Below are 20,676 nucleotides of genomic sequence, written 5' to 3' on the forward strand. Positions count from 1 at the left end.
TGCGAAGGGCCCTGCCTGGATCTCACTCACAGACCGACGACTTAAAAAAAGAGAAATTGCCACTTCTTGGCTCCTTACAGCTGGGGTGAGGGGTGGGAGGGGGTGAGACAGGACGGAGACATGGCCTTAGGGGTCCTGGTGATGGTGCTGCTGACAGTGAGGTGCTGGGGAGGGGCTGGCTGGCTGGAGGCCTGCCTGAGCCCCTCTGGGAGCGACTCTGGTGACCCAAAATGACTCTGCTAGAGCCAGCTGTCGATGGCCTTCTGCCCCGTCTGGAGGATTCCCTGTGCGTGGGGTCGGTGGCCCTGCGTCCCTGGTAGTCATGGGACGTGGCAGACCCAGGGTCACAGGTCTTGCCACCCAGCAGCTGGCAGGTCACAATCTGGCAGAGAGCTGGGTAGGGCCTGGCATTTACCCTCCTGTCCTCCCTCTCCCCCACCCCCAGGCCCCAGCGGACCAGGGACCTCACCAGAGGCAGGGGCACAGGTGGGGCCTGGGCATGGGTGAAGCCTCCTGCAGGGTCCCCTCTGGGGCCTGCTCCAGCATAATCTGCCCCATTCCAGTGGCCGAGGGCATCAGAAGAGCAGTCCTCAGAGGCCTGGGGGCATGAGCCTGCTTTGCACAGAGGCTGGTGGCAGCCTGGGGAAGGTGGCATTGTGGTGGTCTCTGTGTCACTTGGAATGGGGTTCTTGGAGAAAATTGTCAAATTGCAAGGAGCCCCCAGGGCAGCCTGAAGGGTACCTGCAAGGGCATCCCGCAGGGGAGGCACTGAGCCCACAGGAGGGGCCCTGGGTTCCCAGAGGCTGCGGGGGAGCCACGGGAGGCAGGAGAGGCAGCAGCGGGTGGGCACTAGCCCAGTGGCCTTGGCCAAGCTGCGTCCATCTGCGCAGCAACCTGGAGGCCTGGCCATAGGGTTGGGGTGGGGATGGGCGAGAAGGGAGGGCTCGGAAAGTGAGGTTGTCACAGAGGAAAGGAAGGAAAATGAGGATTCTAAGCTGAGCATGAAGACAGCCAGCAAGGATTTAAAACCCAGGGTTTTCTTTACATTATAAAACAGTTGAGATGAAAGAAAGGAAAGAAAGAAAGACCTGAGACATAGGCGAGGCCCAGGCGTAATGACACAGGGTCAAGGTCGGCAGAGAAAATGGAAAATCAGGTGGACAAGCTCAAAAGTCACCGTAAGAGATGAAAGCACCAGGGCTGGGGATGTGGCTCAAGCGGTAGCGCGCTCGCCTGGCATGAGTGCGGCCTGGGTTTGATCCTCAGCACCACATACAAACAAAGATGTTGTGTCCGCCGAGAACTAAAAAATAAATATTAAAATTTCTCTCTCTCTCTCTCTCTCCTCTCTCTTTAAAAAAAAAGAGAGATGAAAGCACCAAGCTTTACGATAATGACAAAATAAATGAGGAGACGAACTTGAGTCAGGAAGACCAAGATCAAAGCTCCAGCCTGGGACTAAAAGATTAAAAACAGGAAGGTGTAGAGGGTAGGGTCCAGCTGGGTGCAGATGGGCACCCACCAGACAGTGGGGACCAGACCTTGAGCTGACTTGGAGGCTGAAGATCCTCAGGTCCCTTTTCTTTTTTTTTTTTGGTTCTGAGGATTGAACCCAGGGGCTCGTGACCACTGAGCCACATCTCTAGCCGCTGTATTTTTTGAGACAGGGCCTCACTAAGTTCTGGCTTTGAACTTGAGATCCTCCTGCCTTAGCCTCCTGAGTCGATGGGATTACAGGAGTGTGACAGAGCCTAGCACATGTGTGTTTATGTGTATGTGTGTGTGAACGTCTGCATGGAGCTGTGTGTGTGTGTGCACGGGTTGTTTATGTGCACATGTGATGTGTGTCTGTGTGTGCATGTGTTTTATAGGTGTGTAGTTATAAGAGTGTACAGTGTATGTGCATGTGTGTGTGTGCATGTGTGCACATGCATGTGTGTGTGGTCACCTGGGAAGGCTCTTCTGAGGAGTGAGTGGGGTTGGAGCTGGATCTGAGGAGGGAGCCCAGGTGGCCGGCCAATGCCCAAGGCTGTCAGGAGGGGACTCAGGACAGGAAGTGAGGGGCTGGGTGTGGCTCAGTGGTGGAGCCTCTGCCTAGCAGAGCCCCTGGGTTCACAGCCCAGCGGCGCTAAGTGCATAAGTAAATACATCATCGGAAATCCGTGTGCACGAGCCGCAGGGACGCGGCCCTGACAGGGGGCAGGTGAAGCTGCTGCTGGCTCATTTCCGGTTCCGGGCTCCTGGGAGAGGCCGTGCCAAGTCGTGGGGGTGTGGGGCTCAGGGGCCGCGGCTGCCGAGAGCCCAGGGTGTTGGCGGCTGGAGAGGCAGTGCTGCCCCCTGCTGGTCACCTCGCACCCCGCGCCCGCGGCCTCCCGAGGAGATTCTGGAAGGCTCCGAGGCTCTTCTCCCCACGGTGCCGCGTCCCGAATTCACTCCGGCTCCCGAGACTCAGGCTTAGGACATTTTCCTGCCACCCCGGAGCGGGAGAGGGGGCGGGGGAGCCCCGCAGTGGTGCGCCAGGCCTGGGACGCGGCCCGGTGGACGGTGGACGCGGGCAGAGCCGGCGACAGGAGCGTCCTCGGGCAGGGGGCTACCGCACGGGGTGACCGGCTGAGCAGGAGTGGGAGGGGTCAGGTCCTGGCCGCGGTGGCCCTGGACAGGGAACAAATAGCCCCTTCCCAGCTGGCCTCTGCCCCAGGGGTGGGTGGTGGACACAGATACTCTCATACGCCGAGCCGAGGCCGAGAGGCCCCTGGGGCAGGAGGCTCTGGGGCAGGAGCGGCCATCGGGGTCCTGGCTGTGCTCCAGGCCACCTGCCTGGCCCGCCCTCGGCATCGTGGAGGCCCCGGGACCGGCGGGTGAGCCGCGCGGAGCGAGGGCCGAGGGCGACACCTGGTGGCCAGACGGGCGCATCACAGGCAGGACCGGCCCCCCGGGTGCCAGGGCGCGTCCCTCCCAAGGCCGCCCGGAGACTTGGACTGGGACGCGAGGGAGAGGCCCGAGCCAGTTCCCAAGCCCCCGCCCTGCCCCATGGGGCTGTCACTGCGTCCCTGCAGTCCCGTGCAGTGGCTCTCATTGTCCCCTGTACTGAGATGGAGAACAGCCACGTGGCCAGATTCTGGGATTCGGTGAAGCCCCAGGTGAGAGGCTGACTGGACCTGCCGGGTGTCTCAGGCTGAGACCTGTCCAGCTCTCCAAGGGCACTGTTGCCATCGCTGGGGGCCGTGTCACGGGGACACCCGCTACCCTTGCTTCAGTCCATGTAGCTGCCACCCCCGAGCTCTGCTTTTAGTTCCATTGATTGATTGACAGTACTGGGGACTTTTCCCATCCATGTGCCCAAGTGGGTGGCAGTCCTGTAGCTTGGCTTTGGTAGGAGTCTGGGTTCCAATTTGCCACCTGGCCAAGGCCACATTCTCTGAGCCCCAGGGTAGCCATGAAGTCCTAACCCTTCCGACATCTGACATTAGCAGATACCGCCCTCCCCCTTGAGGGCACATTGCCACTCTAAACCCCAAATTCCCCTCCCTTCTGCCGGTTGGGGGATCTCCTCTATTTTCCTTCAAACTCTGCTGTGTGCTTAACACCTGCTCAGTTGTCCCTCTGTATTAGAGGGGACTGGTTCCAGGACTCCCTGCTCCCGTCATGGATCCCAAAACTGAAAGATGCGAGTTCCTTATATAAAATGATCCTCTCTAATATTTTTACATTACTCTCTCTCTAATATTTTTACATCACCTACATTGTAGGTGATCCAGGTACCATGGTGTATGCTTGTAATCCCAGCAGCTGGGGAGGCGAGACCATGTCTCTAAATAAAATACAAAACAGGGCTGGGGATGTGGCTCAGTGGTCAAATACCCCTGAGTTCAATCCCCAATCCCCCCCCCCCCAAATAAAATAAATATTTTTAGTTGTAGATGGACACAATACATTTCTTTATTTACTTACTTATGTGGTGCCGAGGATAGAACCCAAGGCCTTGTACGTGCTAGGTAGGGGCTCTACCACCCAGGCACAACCCCAACCCTCTTTCTTTCTTTCCCATTCCTTTTTATTTATTTAGTGGTGCTGGGGATTGAACCCAGGGCCTTGGGCATGTGAGGCAAGCACTCAACCGAGCTATATCCCCAGCCCATCTTTTTTATTTTTTTGAGACAGGGTGAGTTGCTTAGGACCTTGCTAAGTTCCTGAGGTTGGCCTTGAACTTGTGATCCTCCTGCTTCGGCCTCTCCAGTTGCTGGGGTCACAGGCGTGTGCCCCCACGCCCAGCCATATGAGTTACAGCACTGAACCCCTGGGTTCCCACATCTGCAGTAGCTGGACCTACGGGCACATGTCCCTGTGTCCACTTGTATGAGTCTTTATTGATATATGTAACTGAATAAATAAACAAATGGGTGAGGAGAGAGAAATCTTCCTTACAGAAGAGCTCTAGTTAATGCGTGTCAGCGAGGCATGGTGGGGCATACCCACAACCCAGAGACTCAGGAAGCTGAGGCAGGAGGATGGAAAGTTTGAGACCAGCCTGGGTGACTTAGTAGGACCCTGTCTCAAAATAAAAAAAATAAAAGGGACTGGGGTGCACACCTATAATCCCAGCTCGGGAGGCTGAGGCAGGAGGATGGAAAGTTCAAAGCCAGCCTCAGTAACTTAGCGAGGCCATGTCTCTAAATAAAAATGAAAAATGGTCTGGGGTTGTGGCTAAGGGGTTAAGCGCCCCTGGGCTCAATCCCCAGTACCAGTAAGTAAATAGGGCTGGGGCGTGGCTCGGTGTTAGAGCGTTTGCCTAGCATAAGAGAGACCCTGGGTTCCATCCCCAGCATGGGGGCGGGAAATAGAGCCAGATAAAGAAATCACTATTAGTACCGTATTAATTGCTGCTGGACTGTTGCACTACGGATATTTAAGTCAGTGTGAAAATTTAAAGGAAAGGCTGGATATTTGCCTGACCTCAAAGTATCAGCTCCAGGATTTGTATGAATTATGATGTAGCGAAGAGTACTCTCTTTTATTTGGATTTTTTTGCGGTACTGGGGCTTGGGCTCAGGGCTCCCACATGTGGGCAGGTGCTCGGCCCCAGAGCCGCACCCCGGGCCCTAGAAAGTGTGATCTGACGGTGGAGGGCCCCAGCACACATCGCCTTGAGCCGGGGGACATCTGAGAGCGTCACCAGCCATGACAAGCCCTGCGCTGCCCCAGGGGCCCATCATCTCTGCAGGGTCCTCCGATGACGCACAACCTCAGGTAATCAGGAGAAAATGCCAGGCCACCCCAAAGGGAGGGACATTTGTCCAAAGAGCTCTTCAGTGGCCACCGGATGTGTTAAGGCAGGAAAGACAGAGGGCTGAGAAACTGTCATGGGCTGAAGGAGACGAGAGGGATAAATGAACACGGGATCCTGGGACAGGAGGACACTTTCTACCCATGAACTTGTGAAATCAAGTCAAGCCACACGTGAGCTACAGGCATCGTGCCCACGTGCAATTTCTTGTTGGATCTTTGTCCTGTGGTTGGGCGAGAAGTGGCCAAGGGGGATGGGATGCCACTCTTATCACAAGTCCTCTGTGAACCTTAAGCAGGCTCGAAATAATAGTTTAAAGAAAGTTTCTGGGTGCAGAGGTGAATGCCTATGATCCCAGCTACCTGGGAGTCTGAGGCAGGAGGATGGCAAGTTGGAGGCCAGCCTCTGTAGCTTGGTGAGATCCTGTGTCAAAATAAAAAATAAAGACGTCTGAGTGGGTGTAGCTCAGTGGTACAGTCAACGCAGGGTGGTGTGGAGATGCCCTCTGTATGCAGAGCAGCCCTCTGAACCCAGACTGGACCCTGGGGAGAGTCTCACCCCCAAATGGGACCTCAGGACAGGGACCCCTGTGACCAGCGAGGGCTGTCTGAGCTCCTGGGGCTCCTCCTGCACCCAGGGAGTCAGCCCCCCACTGACCTGACCCCTAAATGGGACCCTCAAGTGTCCCCAAGACCCACCTGGGCCTGAACTCTCCGCAGGGTGGTGTTGTCTGGGACACCGCCCCAGCCCCGAGGTCACAGCCTCTTGGCTTGCTTGGCCAGGGCTCCGTGCTCCCCACCATCACCCATCCTCAAGGGCCTCCCATCTTCTCTCAGGTTCCTTCCTTCTGCCTGCACCCGGTGGTGCCAAGCCCTGGGCAGGAGACTCGAGCCCCGTGCCATCTGGCCTCAAGGCCAGTGCACCCCAGCCCCGGGGCAGTGAGTCCACCTGGGGTCCAGCCACATACATTTTCTCTCGCACCCCAGGCCCTGCTGGAGCCACCAGGCTCCCTGTCCCATGGTCCCCGCTTGCTCCTCCTCCTTCCTCCCCTCACCAGCACCCTCTTCTCCACAGCTGGGAAGCCACATGCCTGTCCTCCATGGTGTGAGTGGGCTTGCCCTCTCCTGGGACCCCACATCCTGGCAAGGAGTTCCCACTGAAGGTCAAACTAAATGGGCTGGGACACACCTTATGCAGGGAAGGGTGACCTCTTAGCCTCCTGTGCTGTGGGTCAGGTGAAAAGGAGCCGGGGGTCCCAGTGGTGTTTGATGTCTGGGGGAGGAAAGGACCTCTGGCAGACTCTGAGGGCCACACCAGCTGGGCTGGTGAGGTAAGTTCTGGACGCAGAAGGCCACTCCTATTCTGACCACAGAATCTCAAAGGCCAGGGTGGTGTTTGGAGCTCTCTGGGATCTGTCTCTTGAGAGAGAAAGTGATGACTGTTCTCCATGGGGTGTCACCCTTTGTTCTGGGCAGTGCCGGGGCTGGCCTCAGCCTCTCTAGCAGTGTCCCCTGCCTTGGCTTCTGGTTGGGGTCGGCCAAAGGAGTGCTATCAATGAAGGCGGAAGAGGTGGGTGTCTGTTCCCCCAGCTCCTTTGCTTTGCCCTTTGGGGAAGAAACAGCCCCTCAGGGACTGTTGTGACTCCCCTGTCCCTTCCTCTGACCCTCCAGGCCCCTTTTCACACAGCACGTGACCAGGTTCCTGTGCTCAGCTGTTCACCTCAGGAGCCTTGCTCAGTCTGAAGTGCAGGCAACTTCCCTGCAGTAGGAGCAGCAGACAAAGCTGCAGGAGGGGAGCCCTGGCTGCTCTCTGGCTCAGAGGCCACCTACCCACTGAGCTGTGAGCACCCTGGGCACCCAGGAACTGGGGGAGCCTGCGGTGCTGTGGGGGGGGGCCTGCTTCCCCAGACCCACCGAGCAGCTTCAAGTGCAAACTCAGCCCGAAGCAGGGGTCTTTGGTCTGTCTGGCTCTCTCTGGAGGCCTTGGGTGGCTGTCCCGATGGTGCTCCTCTGTCCGCTCCCACCCAGGTTCCCCTCTTCCCAAGTCCTCCAGGACTCCTGAGCCCCGGCTCCTGCGAGGACTTGGCCAGGACTCCTCCTGAGTCCTGGCCCGTGGTGCCCAGCACCGAGGGAGGCTCCGGGAACGCCCAGGAAGCTGTGGGGAGAAGCAGACAGCGCATGGTGCTGCACCTCGGTCACAAGCTTTATTGTCCCGAGCAGAGGCGCCACACTTCCACAATTCCACTGGGGGGGGAGGCTGGGGGGACGGGGAGGCTGGGGCTCCGGGATTGCTTCTTGCACACCTGCTACCTGCAGCCCCCGACCCTGGTCCCTCGGGTCCCTGCTGTGGCCGAGCTGCCTGGTTTCACAGGACAGGTGCGTTGGCCCGGATCAGCCGGAAGCATCGCATGAAGGCGGCTGTCGCTGCTACGCGGAGAAGCTGCGGAGCGTCAGGAGGGGACACCGGGAGGGGATGCCGGGTCATCGCCCTGCGGGCTGGGCTGCGTTGGGGCAAGAACAGGAGTGGCCCTGCCGGGACCCGTGTGCTTGCGGGGTCGCTGGCTGTCCCTGGGCCTTGCACGCCAGGCCTGCGCGTCGTACTCCGCGCGGGCTGGGCACAGGGCAGCAGCCACCGGGGCTGTCGCCAGGCCGGGCGGGCACGGCCGGGCAGCAGGTGACTCGGGAGGCTGAAGGGGTAGCCGTCACACTCTGAGGCGCCTGCGAGGGACACACGGCCCTGACCGCGGATGCGAGTGCCCTTGGGCGTGGCTCTGCCATCCTGGAGCCCGGGCATGTGCCTCTGCTGGCCGAGTGTGGCCAGCTGACAACGCACGGCCACGTGGCGGAGTGTGGTGCGCTCCAGGGATGCCCGGTCCAAACAGCCGGGCGCCAGGGACGTGTGTTCCCAACCCTGTCAGGGCAGGCCCGGCTTACAGGAGGTCCCCGTGGGCGCGGAGGGGCCCCAAGCATTCCTAATACTGCAGCTGGTGGCCTTGCTGAGCGTCTGTGGGCAGCAGCTGGGGGCACATGTTGGTGAGGTTCTTGGGGAGGAAGGACCCTGCCCCAACACCTTGAACCTGGACCCTGCTGGGCAGAGGCGGGGGAACTGGTACCACTGTGTGAAGGCGGCGCTGCGCATAGGGACAAGAAGCCCCAGGTCCAGCCTTGGCCTAGAAGGGGGCAGAAAAGGGTCCTGCGCCGGCTCCTGGAGACCAGGTGTCCCTCCTCGGTGCCCTCAAGGGGAAGCTAGGCCCTGCTCTGGCCCCGGGAAAAGGGCAGGAAGCACCCAGGGCACCCAGAGGGGCCTTAGGCAAGCTCGCCCTGCGGGGAGCAGCCCGGCCCAGTCACCGGGCCTCCTAAACAACTCCAGACGCCGCCGGGCAGTGCCACTCCACGGAAGGCCAGCTGGAGGAGCCTCCAGGCCCAGCGGGGTTCAGGCGGGGGATTGTCCACGGCGGTGAGTCTGGCATTGGTACAAACACTGTCTTGTCTCCACGTTGACAGTCCTGACCCTGCCGGGAGGGGATGCCACCCTGCAGCCTGGCAGGGCTCTGGCGTACACTGGGCTGCTCCACTGTGTCCCTCAGTGTCAGTGCTTGTCCTAGAGGAAGCAAAGGTTTGATAAGTGAATCTTTGAGACCTTTGAGGGATACGCAGGTAGCAAGAGGGTCAGAAAGAAAAGGGGGCAGGGCAGGAGAGTGTGCTGGGTAGGGAACAGCATGTGCCAAGGCCCTGAGGTAGAAGAAGCCTGGGTTTTATAAGGAGCCCTAAGGCCTATGTGGAGCTGGACTGCAAGAAACATAAGCCGGAGACTCCAAGCCTGAGTTTCTTTTTTTTGGTCCTGGGGATTGAACCCACAATGCTTAGCCACCAAGCCATAGCCCAGTTCTTCTAATTTTGCAACAGGGTCTCCCTAAGTTGCGCAGGTGGGCCTCGGCCTTGCAATCTTCCTGCCTCAGCCTCCTGAGCCACTGGGATCACAGGCGTGTGCCACTGAACCTGGCTCAGTTTTTGCCTGGGGGGGGGTAGACATCAACTCCAGGGCCCTGGTTGCCAAGGCAACGAGCCGACCCAACCCTGCCTCTGCGCTGGCCTCAGCACCTGACCAGGGCGCCGACTCCTGTCCCTCCCCCAGGCCAGGACCCCGCAGTCTGCCCCAAAGCTTCTCCTGTGCCTAGTGACCAGCTGTGGTCTGGGGACTCCAGTGTTGGAATTGGAAGGACAAGGAGCAAGCCCGCTCCCTGCCCTGCTTCAGCTGCCCAGGTGACACAGTGGCCAGGGACAGAGCTGCTCCCACACAGGTTCTTGTGACACTGTGGGCAAACACTGCACTAACCGTGGGGGCATGGAGCGTGGTGGCCACCCAGCACCTCTTAGAAACAACTCTGCCCAGGGTGGGGTGCAGTGGCGCCCGCCTGTGATCTTAGCTGCTCAGGAGACTAAGGCAGGAGGATTAAGAGTTTAAGACCAACCTCAGCAAATCAGCAAGGCCCTTAGCAAGTCGGGGAGGCCCTGTCTCAAAATAAGAAATGAAAAGGGCTGGGGTGTGGCTCAGTGGCTCAGCGCCCTGGCTTCAATCCCTGCACCAAACCCAAGACCAAGCAAAATAAAAAACAGAAAAGGGCAGAGGGTGTTCTGTAAGACATCAATGACCTAAAGATCAAAGAGAAATGGAGGAAGCGTCCAGACAGAGGAGGCCCAGGAGACAGGACACTGAGGGCAGGAAGCCAGCTTCCGGCTCGGCGGGACCCCGTGCTGGGAGGAAAGGGCACAGCCAATCCCTGCTCCTGGGGACATCAACATGGGAGCGCAGAGCCCCAGGAAGGCCGGGTGTGGACAGTGGCGTGGCAACTGGACCTGGGGCTACTGATCTTTACAAAACCTGGCCCTTTCCTCAGGACTTGTGAGGCAAGTGTCCGGCCAAAGTTTCAGAAAAGTTACATTGTGTGACGTCACCCAGGGGGAGAGCGGGAGGAAGGGGCAGCAGGCGGTTCCCAGGCCTTGTCCATGCCGGCCCCGCTCTGTCAGGTTTCGAGTTCTTTCAAAATAAGTAAGCACCCTGCCTCTGCGCCCAGCATGCCAGCGATCCCGTGGCGGAGGGAGGTTGGGCTCAGGCAGGTCCCCAGGAGGAGGGACGGGTGAGCGGACCACAGGCGCCTGGCGCCTCTGAGGACACCGCCACTGAAACACTGACCATCCGCCACGAGCCCAGCTGTCAGCACAAGCTGCATGAAGCCCACCGACCCACATGGCCCCTGGTCATGGTCCTCTTGGGCTTGGAACACCACCCAGCCCTTTGGCACTCCTCCAGGGGGCCGTTTTGAACAGCAAAACCACAACAAAAAGCTCAAAATATGGAAATGTGGCACTAAGCAGAGCCATGGAAAAGACAAGGTGACCACAAGATGATCGTGCCTTGGCAACCTCAGTTGGGAGGGTGCACACCGAGTGTTTTATCTTTTTAAAAATTTTTTTGGTACCACGGATTGAACCCAAGGGCACTCAAACACTGAGCCCATCCCCAACCCTTTAAAAAAATCTTTTATTTAGAGACAGGGTCTCGCTGAGTTGCTTAGCAACTCGTTAAGTTGCGGAGGCTGGCTTTGAACTTGCCATCCTCCTGCCTCAGCCTCCCGAGCCACTGGGATTACAGGCGTGCGCCACAGTCCTGGCCTCTATTATCTTTATTTTTTGTGGCACTGGGATGGACCTAGGGCCTGGCGCATGCTAGGCAAACACTCTGCCACGGAGCAATACCCCTAGCCCAGGTCAGTTTGTCTGTCCTCTCTGCGCATGACTGGGAGGGACCCCACGTGCCAAGAGCACTGACTGTGGGATCACAAACACACCTTAGCAAACAGGCGCATCTGCAAACAGGGAATCTTCAAATAAGAAGGTGGACTGTGTAAACACACACACGTCCGTGCACACACACTTGGGAAAATTCAGGAGGAACATACTTTAAATGTTGAGCTTGGGCCGGGTGCGGTGGGGCACCCCTGTAATCCTGCTGAGGGCCATTACCAAGTAGGAAAGCCAAGACTGCGGCATAATCCCAGTGGCTCAGGAGGCTGAGGCAGGAGGACCATGGGTTCAAGGCCAGCCTCAGCAATTTAGCAAGGCCCTAAGCAACTCAGTGAGACCCAGTCTCTAAATATAAAAAAGGGCTGTGGAAGTGGCTCAGTGGTTAGTCCCCTTGGTTCAATCCCCAGTACAAAAAAAAAAAAAACTTGGTCCCCTTGGTCCCCGGCCCCAGAAGTCCTACTGGTTGTATTTTATTATTTATACACTTGTTGGTTTCTTCCAGAAAGTCCCCCAGAGGCGTGTATCACTTTGCAATAAGCACTTTTTTGTAAAAAGGAAAGAATAAGGCTCCCAAAGCAGGGGGACCCAGTTAGCAGCAGGGGGACCCAGTTAGCAGCAGGGGGACCCAGTTAGCAGCAGGGGGACCCAGTTAGCAACAGGGGCCTGTGCCCTCCCTAAATGCCCGTTCCCCCACAAAGCATGCTTGCCCTGTGTGTTCTGGTGGCTTCCAGGGATTCTGTCCCCAGGCCTGCGTGTGCAGAGGCGCTAGGCGCCCTTACCTCTGGTTTCTGGCCTTTATCCTGCTGGTGGAGGCCGTTGGCAGAACCGGAATTGCTGAGGGTCTGCAAGAGGGGCGGGGCTGAGCAGGGGCGCCCGGCCGCAGTCCCAGGCGAACCCACCAGGTGGCGCGCTGTCGCCGGCCTAGACCCCGGCGCGACCCCGAGGAGACCCAGGGCCGGGCTCCCGCCCGGCCGCCCCCGCCCCTTCCCCCGGGCCGCCGCGCCCCGCACCCCACACCTGCGCCTTCTCGGGGCAGCTCCTCATGGCCTCCATCAGCTTCTCCACCTGCTGGGCCTGGTCCAGCGCGTCCCGCAGCGCGTCCTCCGTGCTCACAAGCTGGTGCTGCAGCCGCAGCAGCTCGGGCGCTGAGGCGGGGTCGATGAGCGAGTAGCGCCTCTGCTCCGACAGCGCCTTGTCCTTGTCCTGCAGCCGGGAGGGCATGAGTGGGCGCAGCAGGGGGACTCTCCCCCTCACCCCTGGGTGCAGGCCTGGGCGGTGCCCATGTCGCTCGGGTGGCCTTCCTCCCTCTGGTCCCCGGCCCCAGTTCCCAGCTCTGACGCATGCTCCACTTTCTCTGGGGCCCCAACTCCAGCGCACCCCGTCCTTCCCTTCCACCTGACCCCCGGCACTGACCACCGACCCTGGCCTCCTCTCACCAGCCCATGTGACCCATGCCTCCCCACTGTGACCTCCATCACTGTCAGCTTCCACCACCAAGGTCCGCCCAGATGCACCTACAGGAGGCCAGGGTGCTCTCACCCTCTGGCCATACCCGCTCTGTTCGCAGGCTTCTAGCCACCCATCAGGCCCTTCCCTGCCGGGCACAGTGCAGGGTGATGACAGGAGGCTGCCCTGGAGTGGGGGCGCCAGTGTGCCTGGGCCCTGGGAGGTGAGTCTGTGCTCAGCACAGCCACCTGCCACATGGCCGTGTGTGTGTGTGTGTGTGTGTGTGTGTGTGTGTGTGTGACAGAGACAGAGAGAGAGAGAGAGGGGGGGGGGGAATTCCCCACGCCACATCTACCCAAGGTGGTGGGCCCGAGGGTGAGGGGGTGGGCTGGTCTCCTATATCATTCAGGGACTCAGAGCCAGGAGGACCACTGAAGGCTGCTGGTCAGATCTGGTGGGACTTGAAGATGGGTAGGGTGGCCCGGCCCAGGGCTGCCCATGCTGACGCCATCAGGTGGCGCCAGAGGGCTGTGGCCGGCTCCCAGCTGTGGACTCCTATGTCTGACCCTCCCTCCTTCAAGCCTGAGAAGCCCCAGGGGTGGGTCCCCTTTCCTTCCATCTCCCCCACAGTGTGGCAGAGCCCCGTTGGCTGGAGGGCATGAGGGGCTTCAGATCAGCTGCCCTGTCAGAAGCTTGTCCTCCAGACCCCACCAGGGGACTGATCACAGGCTCCTCAGGTGTTGACCATGGGGGGTGGGCATGGTTCTACCCTGGGCTGTCCCATCCCCCACATGGGGACTCAGTTGAGGCCAGGTTCCCCTTGGTACACGTAGATGTGACAGTTTGGATGTGAGCATGCAGTTTGGCTAAAGCGTCTATGTTAACATAGTCGTGTTGTGACAGCTGGGACCTAGCCTGTCCCTCCAGGTTTTCAGGGACTTGCTGGGTGGGGACTGTGGCTGGAGGAGGTGGGTCACTGGGGGCTGTCCTGGAGGGGTCCCTTCCCCACTCTGCTCCCTGGCTGCTGGGAACAGGGCAGTGCTGCCCCTCCGCGCCCTCCTGCCGTGATGCTCTGCCTCCCTGGGCCCATAGCCCTGGAGCAGGCCAGCGGTGGACGAAGACCTCCGAAACCAGGAGCCCCAGGTCAACTCTTCCTCCTCGAGGCTGACCCTGTCGGGTGTTCTGGTCACAGAGATGAAAAGCTGACCAGACAACGAGAAGGAATCTCAGGGCCCAGAAGCCCGCGGCTGAAAGAGACTGAGGCCGCCTCTCCTTCTGAGATGGGCGTGTGTGCGTGGATCCTCAGGGCAGGACCCTCAGCAAGGAGCTCTGGTTCCAGGCTGATTACCTCCCTGCATGGGGAGCTCACCACCTCTGCCAGCCCTGGGCCTCTTCACAGGTCAGACTGCACCCAGCCAGGTGCAAGGTCTCCTACAGGGGCTGCCCAGTCCCTCCACTGGCCCTGCTGCTGACCCTGCCTGTGACCCTAGGGGCTTTCCAAACCTCACTGTGACTTTTTCAAACCTCACTGGAGGTCACCAGTCTCCATGGCCCGGCAGCAGGGCAGCCCTACCCCACCCTGCTGCCCGCTGTGCCCACTTACCAGCCCGGTTAGCTTCTCACGAAGGCCCCGGATGTCCTCCTTGAGTTTCTGCTCCTTGATCCGCCACTCAGCCTTGTGCACCTCACGGCTCAGGTCCCTCTCGGGCCCTGGGGAGTGGCGGCTGGCCTCCAGCAGCAGCACCCGCAGCTCGTTCAGGCTCCTGGGCGGGGTGAGAGCACAGAGCAGTGGTCAGCTCCCCCTCTGCCATGTGCTGAGCACTGGAGACCCACCACCCTTGGGGGCACCAGCTGCATGGGGGCCAGGACCTGGGCATGGCAAGGTCAAGAGGACTTGGCCATTCCTGCAATGTTTTTTGAAATCGTTTTGTGGTGGATGGACACATAACCTGTATTTCACTTATTTATGTGGTGCTGAGGATGGAACCCAGTGCCCCACGCATGTGAGGCAAGGGTTTTGCCACTGAGCCCCAGCCCCTGCCCTAAGTTATTTTGAAAAAGCAAGTGAGAGAGAGAGAGAGAGAGAGAGAGAGAGAGAGAGAGAGAGAAAGGACTGGGGTGTGGCTCAGGGGTGGGCAGCTTGTCCAGTATGCATGAGGCTGTAGGCTCCAACCCAGCACAGGGGAGGGGGAGAGGGAGGGGGAGGGGAGGGAGAGAGGGAGAGGGAGGGGGAGAGGAAGGGGGAGGGAGAGAGGGAGGGGGAGGGGAAGGGGGAGGGAGAGAGGGAGGGGGAGGGGAAGGGGGAAGGGAAGAGGGAGGGGGAGAGGGAGAGGGAGGGAGAGAGGGAGGGGGAGAGGGAGGGGGAGGGGGAGAGGGAGGGGAAGGGGGAAGGGAAGAGGGAGGGGGAGAGGGAGAGGGAGGGGGAGGGAGAGAGGGAGGGGGAGGGGAAGGGGGAGGAAGGGGGAGGGAGAGAGGGAGGGGGAGGGGAAGGGGGAGGGGAAGAGGGAGGGGGAGAGGGAGAGGGAGGGGGAGGGGGAGAGGGAGGGGAGGGGAAGAGGGAGGGGGAGAGGGAGAGGGAGGGGGAGAGGGAGGGGGAGGGAGAGGGAGGGGGAGAGGGAGGGGGAGAGGGAGGGGGAGGGGAAGGGGGAGGGGGAGAGGGAGAGGGAGAGGGAGAGGGAGGGGGAGGGGAAGAGGGAGGGGGAGAGGGAGAGGGAGAGGGAGAGGGAGAGGGAGGGGAAGAGGGAGGGGGAGAGGGAGAGGGAGAGGAAGAGGGAGGGGGAGAGGGAGATGAAGAGGGAGGGGGAGAGGAAGGGGGAGGGGAGAGGGAGGGGGAGAGGGAGACGAAGAGGGAGGGGGAGAGGAAGGGGGAGGGGAGAGGGAGGGGGAGGGGGAAGGGGAGAGGGAGAGAGAGGGGAAGGGGGAGAAAGGGAACATATTTAAGTTAAAAAAAATTAGAAAGTTAAACATTCATTTCTGAGAATATCCCAGGTGGCAAGGTGTTTTAAATGCCTGATGTCAAATATGCTTAATACTCCATGTCAACGCTTCCTCAACTAGCAGGAGCGGCTTGGCATACTTCGGGGGGTGGTTCCCAGGCCACACAGGGGTTCTGCAGACGAGTGCAGTGATGGATCAGCAATGCCTGCCACAGGCAGTGCTAACTCCCCAGCCCTTTCCCTTGCAGCCATGGACGAGCAGTGCCTGCCATAGGTCAGGATGCTGATGCCCTCCTGAGCCTGCTCCCTCGCCTGCATATACCAGGGAGAGGGGAACTCCATTACTGGTTAGCCACGTGTAGTTAAGAACAAAGCAGAAGCAGCAGGCACTGCCCCTTTCCCTTCCCTCCTCCTTTCCTCTGAATGTGATGGCTGGAGCTTCAGCTGCCACACTGCACTATGAGAGGTAGATGAGGTGAACTGTAAATGTGTTGGCACTGAGTTCTTTTTTGGGGAGGGACTGAACCCAGGGGTGCTCTACCATTGAGCTGCATCCTCACCCCTCCTCCCCTTTTGGGTGCCAGGGATTAAACTCAGGGGCATTCAACCACAGAGCCACATCCTCCCAGCCCTATTTTGTATTTTATTTAGAGACAGTGTCTTACTGAGTTGCCTCATCATTGCTGAGGCTGGCTTTGAACTCGTGATTCTCCGGTCTCAGCATGTGCCACTGTACCCAGCCATCCTCAGCCCCTTCTTAAGTTTTTTTTTTTTTTGAGACAGGGTCTCCCTAAATTGCTGAAGCTGGCCTTAAACTTGGACCCTCCTGCCTCAATCTCCTGAGTTACTGGATTACAAGTGTGGGGAGCACTGACATCTTGAGCTCCTAAACCAATTGCCAGTCACAGCCTCCTCCAGATTACTTGTTATATGAGGAAGGAAAAACTCTCCCAGTCCAATCTGCTGCTCGCTAGATGGTGTATCACAGTGACCAAAGCAGCCTGATCTCTGCCACATCTGAGGCACCACAGGGGTGTGGAGGAGCCCTCTGTGGCCTCTAGCGATTGAGAAAGGCTTGGCTGGGTGCTGGGCGCACACCTGTGATTCGAGCAGCTCGGGAGGCTGAGGCAGGAGGATTGCAAGTTCAAAGCCAGCCCTAGCAACCTAGTGAGGCCCTAAGCAACTCAGTGAGACCTTGCCTCAAAATAAAATTAAAAGGGCTGGGGTGTGGCTCTGTGGTTAAGTACCCCTGGGTTCACTCTGGTACCGAAAGAAAAAGGGGCTTCAGAAAAGCGTTGGAGTCTGACTGGAGCCTGGGGGACTGCCTGGCCTTCATGAAATGACCCAAAGGAAGGAGGCTTTCCAGAAGGCTGTACTCGGTGCAGGGTGAGGCCAGGGAGGAAAACCCTAACCCTGACAGAGCTGAGGCCGGTCAGCTTTTGAGAGTCCCTGGGCTCCATCCCTGGCATTATAAAAACATCTCCCAAACAAAACCCCCCAACGGAGCAATGATACCACGGGTTAAAAACTCCAGGGAGCTCTACTGGGACTCAGGGGCAGGGAGTGTCCCCGTGGCCAGGACAGTCCAGGAAGACTCCTCGGAGAGGTGCTAGGGCTGGAAGACAGAGGGGAGGGGAGCAGCAGACCGCGGTCCCGAGAGGGCTGCCACCTGCAGGGGGCGCTGTTGCTCCACCCGTTTCTGTGCTCAGGCGCCTCCTACAGAGGATGCTTGTGGCTCCTCCGAGAAAGCAGAGGCTGACAGCTGCAGAATCCCATCCGTGAAAGTAACAAAGGCCGTGGGGTGGGAACAGAGCTGTCAGCCGGGTGTCCGCAGGCCTCCCAATTTCAAAGGGAATCTGGGGCAATTGGATTTTATAGGACATCTTCTGGTTTCTTAGGTGCTAATCTACTTATTCATTAAAAAATAATCAAGCCCAGCGAGTCTCAAAGTATAGTCTGAGGAACCCCAAGGGGATCTCCAAAGCCAAAACTATTTTCATAATAAAAACAGAACTATCTTCATTGTCACTGAGCATACCATGGGTTTTCCCAGAGCTACACGGTAAGCTGGTGATCATCTGGAAAAAATATTATAAATACTCCAAAAACATATGTCAGGGCAGATTTTCATTAATCTACTTCAGCAGAAATGACCAACTGCAAAGAACAAATGTAGAAGATATCAGAATCTGGCTGTCTTCCTCCAAGACACTTGCAAAAAATCATGAGAAGACCCCAACCTGCTCGGTGAACATTTTGTGTTTGTGTGTTTGTGTGTGTGTGAGTGTGTTTTGGAAATATTTATTTTTTTACCAGAAGCATTTTCATATTACATGCCACTGGTTTATCATGCAATGGATTAAGAAATATCTTTAGCCTGAGAGGTGGCACATGCCTATAACCCCAGTGGCTTGGAAGGCTGAGGCAGGAGGATCCCGAGTTCAAAGCCAGCCTCAGCAAAAGGGAGGCGTTAAGCAACTCAGTGAGACCCTGTCTCTAAATCGAATAACAAATAGGGCTGGGGATGTGGCTCTATGGTTGAGTGTCCCTGAGCTCAATCCCTGGTACCAATAATAATAATAATAATAATAATCATCATCATCATCATTAGCCTGCGTGGTGGTGCACATTCCAGTGGCTCAGGAGGGAGGCTGAAGTAGGAGGATTGCAAGTTCAAGGCCAGCCTCAGCAACTTAATAAGACCCTGCCTCAAAATAAGAACTAAAAAGGGCTGGGGATATGGCTCAGTGGTTAAGTGCCACTTGGTTTAATCCCTGGTTCAAACAAAACAAAACAAAACAAAACAAAAAAAGAAAAAAAATTAAATTTCTCAGTTTTGATTTCTAATATAGTAAATAGGTAAATAAACAAAAGCTTCTTGGGGCTGGGGTTGTGGCTCAGTGGTAGAGTGCTCGCCTAGCATGCACTAGGTACTGGGTTTGATCCTCAGCACCACATAAATGTAAAATAAAGATATTGTGTCCACCTAAAACTTAAGAATAAATATTAAAAAAAAAAGCTTCTTGGGGGAAACTTGATTTTTTTTTTTTTTTTGTACTGAGGATTCAACCCAGGGGCGCTGAACCACATCTCCAGCCCTTTTTATATTTTATTTAGAGACCGGGTCTCGCTAAGTTGCTGAGGCTGGCTTTGAACTTGAGATCCTCCTGCCTCAGCTTCCCGAGCTGCTGGGAATACAGGCGTGCCCCACACGCCTGGTGCCAAATTGGTGATTTTTAAGAGTTTAAAAGGGTCCCTGAGAACAAAAAGTGGGGGAGCTCATCATTCCTAAGCTAAGCGAGGAGATCTGCGTTGAGAAGGGTTCTGAGGCTTCGTGGGTGCCGGCAGCTCTGGTGACCAGCCTCCTTGCCTCTAGAGAAGACTGGTGAACGCACGGTGGAGGCGAGGGACAGGCCAGAGGACGGTCACCAGCAACGAGGCGGCAGACTCACCGCTCCTTGCGCAGAAGCTCCTGGCTGATGAGGACCAGCTGGCCCGAGGCGTCGTGGGTCTTCCGGGACAGGGCCTCCAGCTCAGCCTCCAGACGCCGCTTCTCCTTCAGGACGGCATCCATCTTCTTCTCCCCCGACTTACACTTGCTCTCCAGCGCTGGGGGCGGCCGGCAGGGAAAGGAGGCAGAGGGTTGGGATGGCCTGGGAACGCCCCCAGGGCCCCGGCTGGGCACGGAGCTGGCCTTCCCAGGGACACGCTCCACCAAGGAGATTCAAAAGCTCAGGGGTCTCTGTGGCCCTAGAGAAGCAGGTGGCAAGGGGCCCAGGAGGAGCGACACCAAGCAGACCGAACCCCAAAGCACAGCAGCCCGGGCCTGGGGCGGGGGCAGCGGGCCACCCTCCCAAGAGGACGTGGCTATGGCCACTGCTGGGACAAGGAGAGGCTGCCTTGGCCCTGGCCTGCAGGAGTCTGAGGTCCACTGACCTTTGCCGGGACCCATTAGGCCACGTGAGCGTGACGGGGACTGGAGAGAAGAGGGGGTGGGAACCATTTCCCAGGAGGGGCGCCGTCTCAGGGCCACCACCACCACTGGCGTTCTGGTGGACGAGAAGCAGGGCCAGCTTGTCACGCAAATCACCCATCCAGACCCCCGCCTCTCCCCAGGTGCCCCGTGCGCCTGGCTCTTGGCCACAGCCTGCGTCCTTTCCCCCAACTGGGACCACTCCTGAAATTTCTAGCGAGGGTGACACTGAATCCAGGTGACTTTGAGAAGCCCGAGGCCTTAAGACCAGAGAGAGAGAACTCGGGCAGGACTCGGGACAGAGGGCTGGCTCTGGGGACAGAAGCCATCTGCGGGTCCCGGATTCCACTTCTTGCCTACTTGCTGTTGCCCAGGGGCCTGTCCAGGGAGGGGGAATTGGCCCCACTGCTACCTTCTCAGCCCAGAGTGTGGGGACACCAGCCAGCCACCACCCACTGCATGCTCCAGAGCCTGCGGCCCGCACAGCCCCAGGGAGGCCCGCGTCTGCCCTGCAGGGGGGAGACTTACCACTTACTTGGGCCCTGAGCACCTCGGTCTGGGACATCAAGGCTGCCACTTCTTTGTCCCTCTTGTTCAGCTTGTCCTGTAGGCCTAGGGAGAGACAAGACGCCATCAAAGCTCCAGGGCCTACAGTGTGGGCCAGTGGGCAGTCCTCCCACGGGGATCCAAAAGCAAGGGTCCAAATCCTCCCTGAGCGCGGCCCTTTCCCTAAGAAGCCCACCCCGAGGAAAAGGGTCCCACACTGTGGTCCTGGGCAACTGGACTCTCCTCAGGAAACCCAAAACAGTGGCCGGTCAGCGGTCATGAGGATGCCACACTGGCCAGCTTGGAAGCCACCAGGTAGGTGTTCGGAAATAGCGTGACTCTCTGATTCCACAATCGCTGGGGAAAATAAAGGCGAGCAGAGCTGAGAGGCCCGGGCCCACCGGCCCAGCCGCCACTCACCCTCCACGGTCTCCTTCATCCGGATTTTCTCCTCTGAAAGGTCACTGGACTCGATCATCTGAAAGGAGAGGCCTGTAAGGGGCGCCCTGGCCGCCACCTTAGCCGCTGGATGTCTGTAGGCCTCGCCCCTCGACAGGTGGCCCAAGGGAGGGACGAGCGCCTGAGCAGGGCCCGGGCAGCAGACTCCTGGGTCCCACCTTTCTAGAGACGCCTCTGTGGGAACACTGAGGACCCTGTCCTCTGTTGGGAACATCTACATTGCACACA

General features: G+C 58.4%; 1 protein-coding gene across 4 annotated transcripts in view; it reads right to left on the bottom strand.

The window, feature by feature from the left end:
- Positions 1 to 7,475: 7,475 nt before the first annotated feature.
- The window catches only part of CLIP2 (CAP-Gly domain containing linker protein 2), a 57,474-nt gene continuing 44,273 nt past the window's right edge, over positions 7,476 to 20,676 (bottom strand). For 2 of the 4 annotated variants that reach the window (XM_081299882.1, XM_081299881.1), the window contains 7 exons: positions 20,410 to 20,467; positions 19,972 to 20,055; positions 18,923 to 19,079; positions 14,138 to 14,297; positions 12,106 to 12,291; positions 11,868 to 11,930; positions 7,476 to 8,884 (listed from right to left, as the gene is read on the bottom strand). In XM_081299882.1, coding sequence (XP_081156008.1) covers positions 8,873 to 8,884; positions 11,868 to 11,930; positions 12,106 to 12,291; positions 14,138 to 14,297; positions 18,923 to 19,079; positions 19,972 to 20,055; positions 20,410 to 20,467 — 720 coding nt within the window. In that variant the 3' untranslated portion in view covers positions 7,476 to 8,872. Of the gene's footprint in view, positions 8,885 to 11,867; positions 11,931 to 12,105; positions 12,292 to 14,137; positions 14,298 to 18,922; positions 19,080 to 19,406; positions 19,520 to 19,971; positions 20,056 to 20,409; positions 20,468 to 20,676 lie in introns of those variants that run through there. The other 2 variants (XM_081299883.1, XR_014022740.1) reach the window with 2 other exon arrangements.

Source organism: Spermophilus citellus (genome assembly GCF_964194105.1).
Source record: "Spermophilus citellus genome assembly, chromosome: 6".
In the NCBI taxonomy this organism is placed as follows: Eukaryota; Metazoa; Chordata; class Mammalia; order Rodentia; family Sciuridae; genus Spermophilus; species Spermophilus citellus.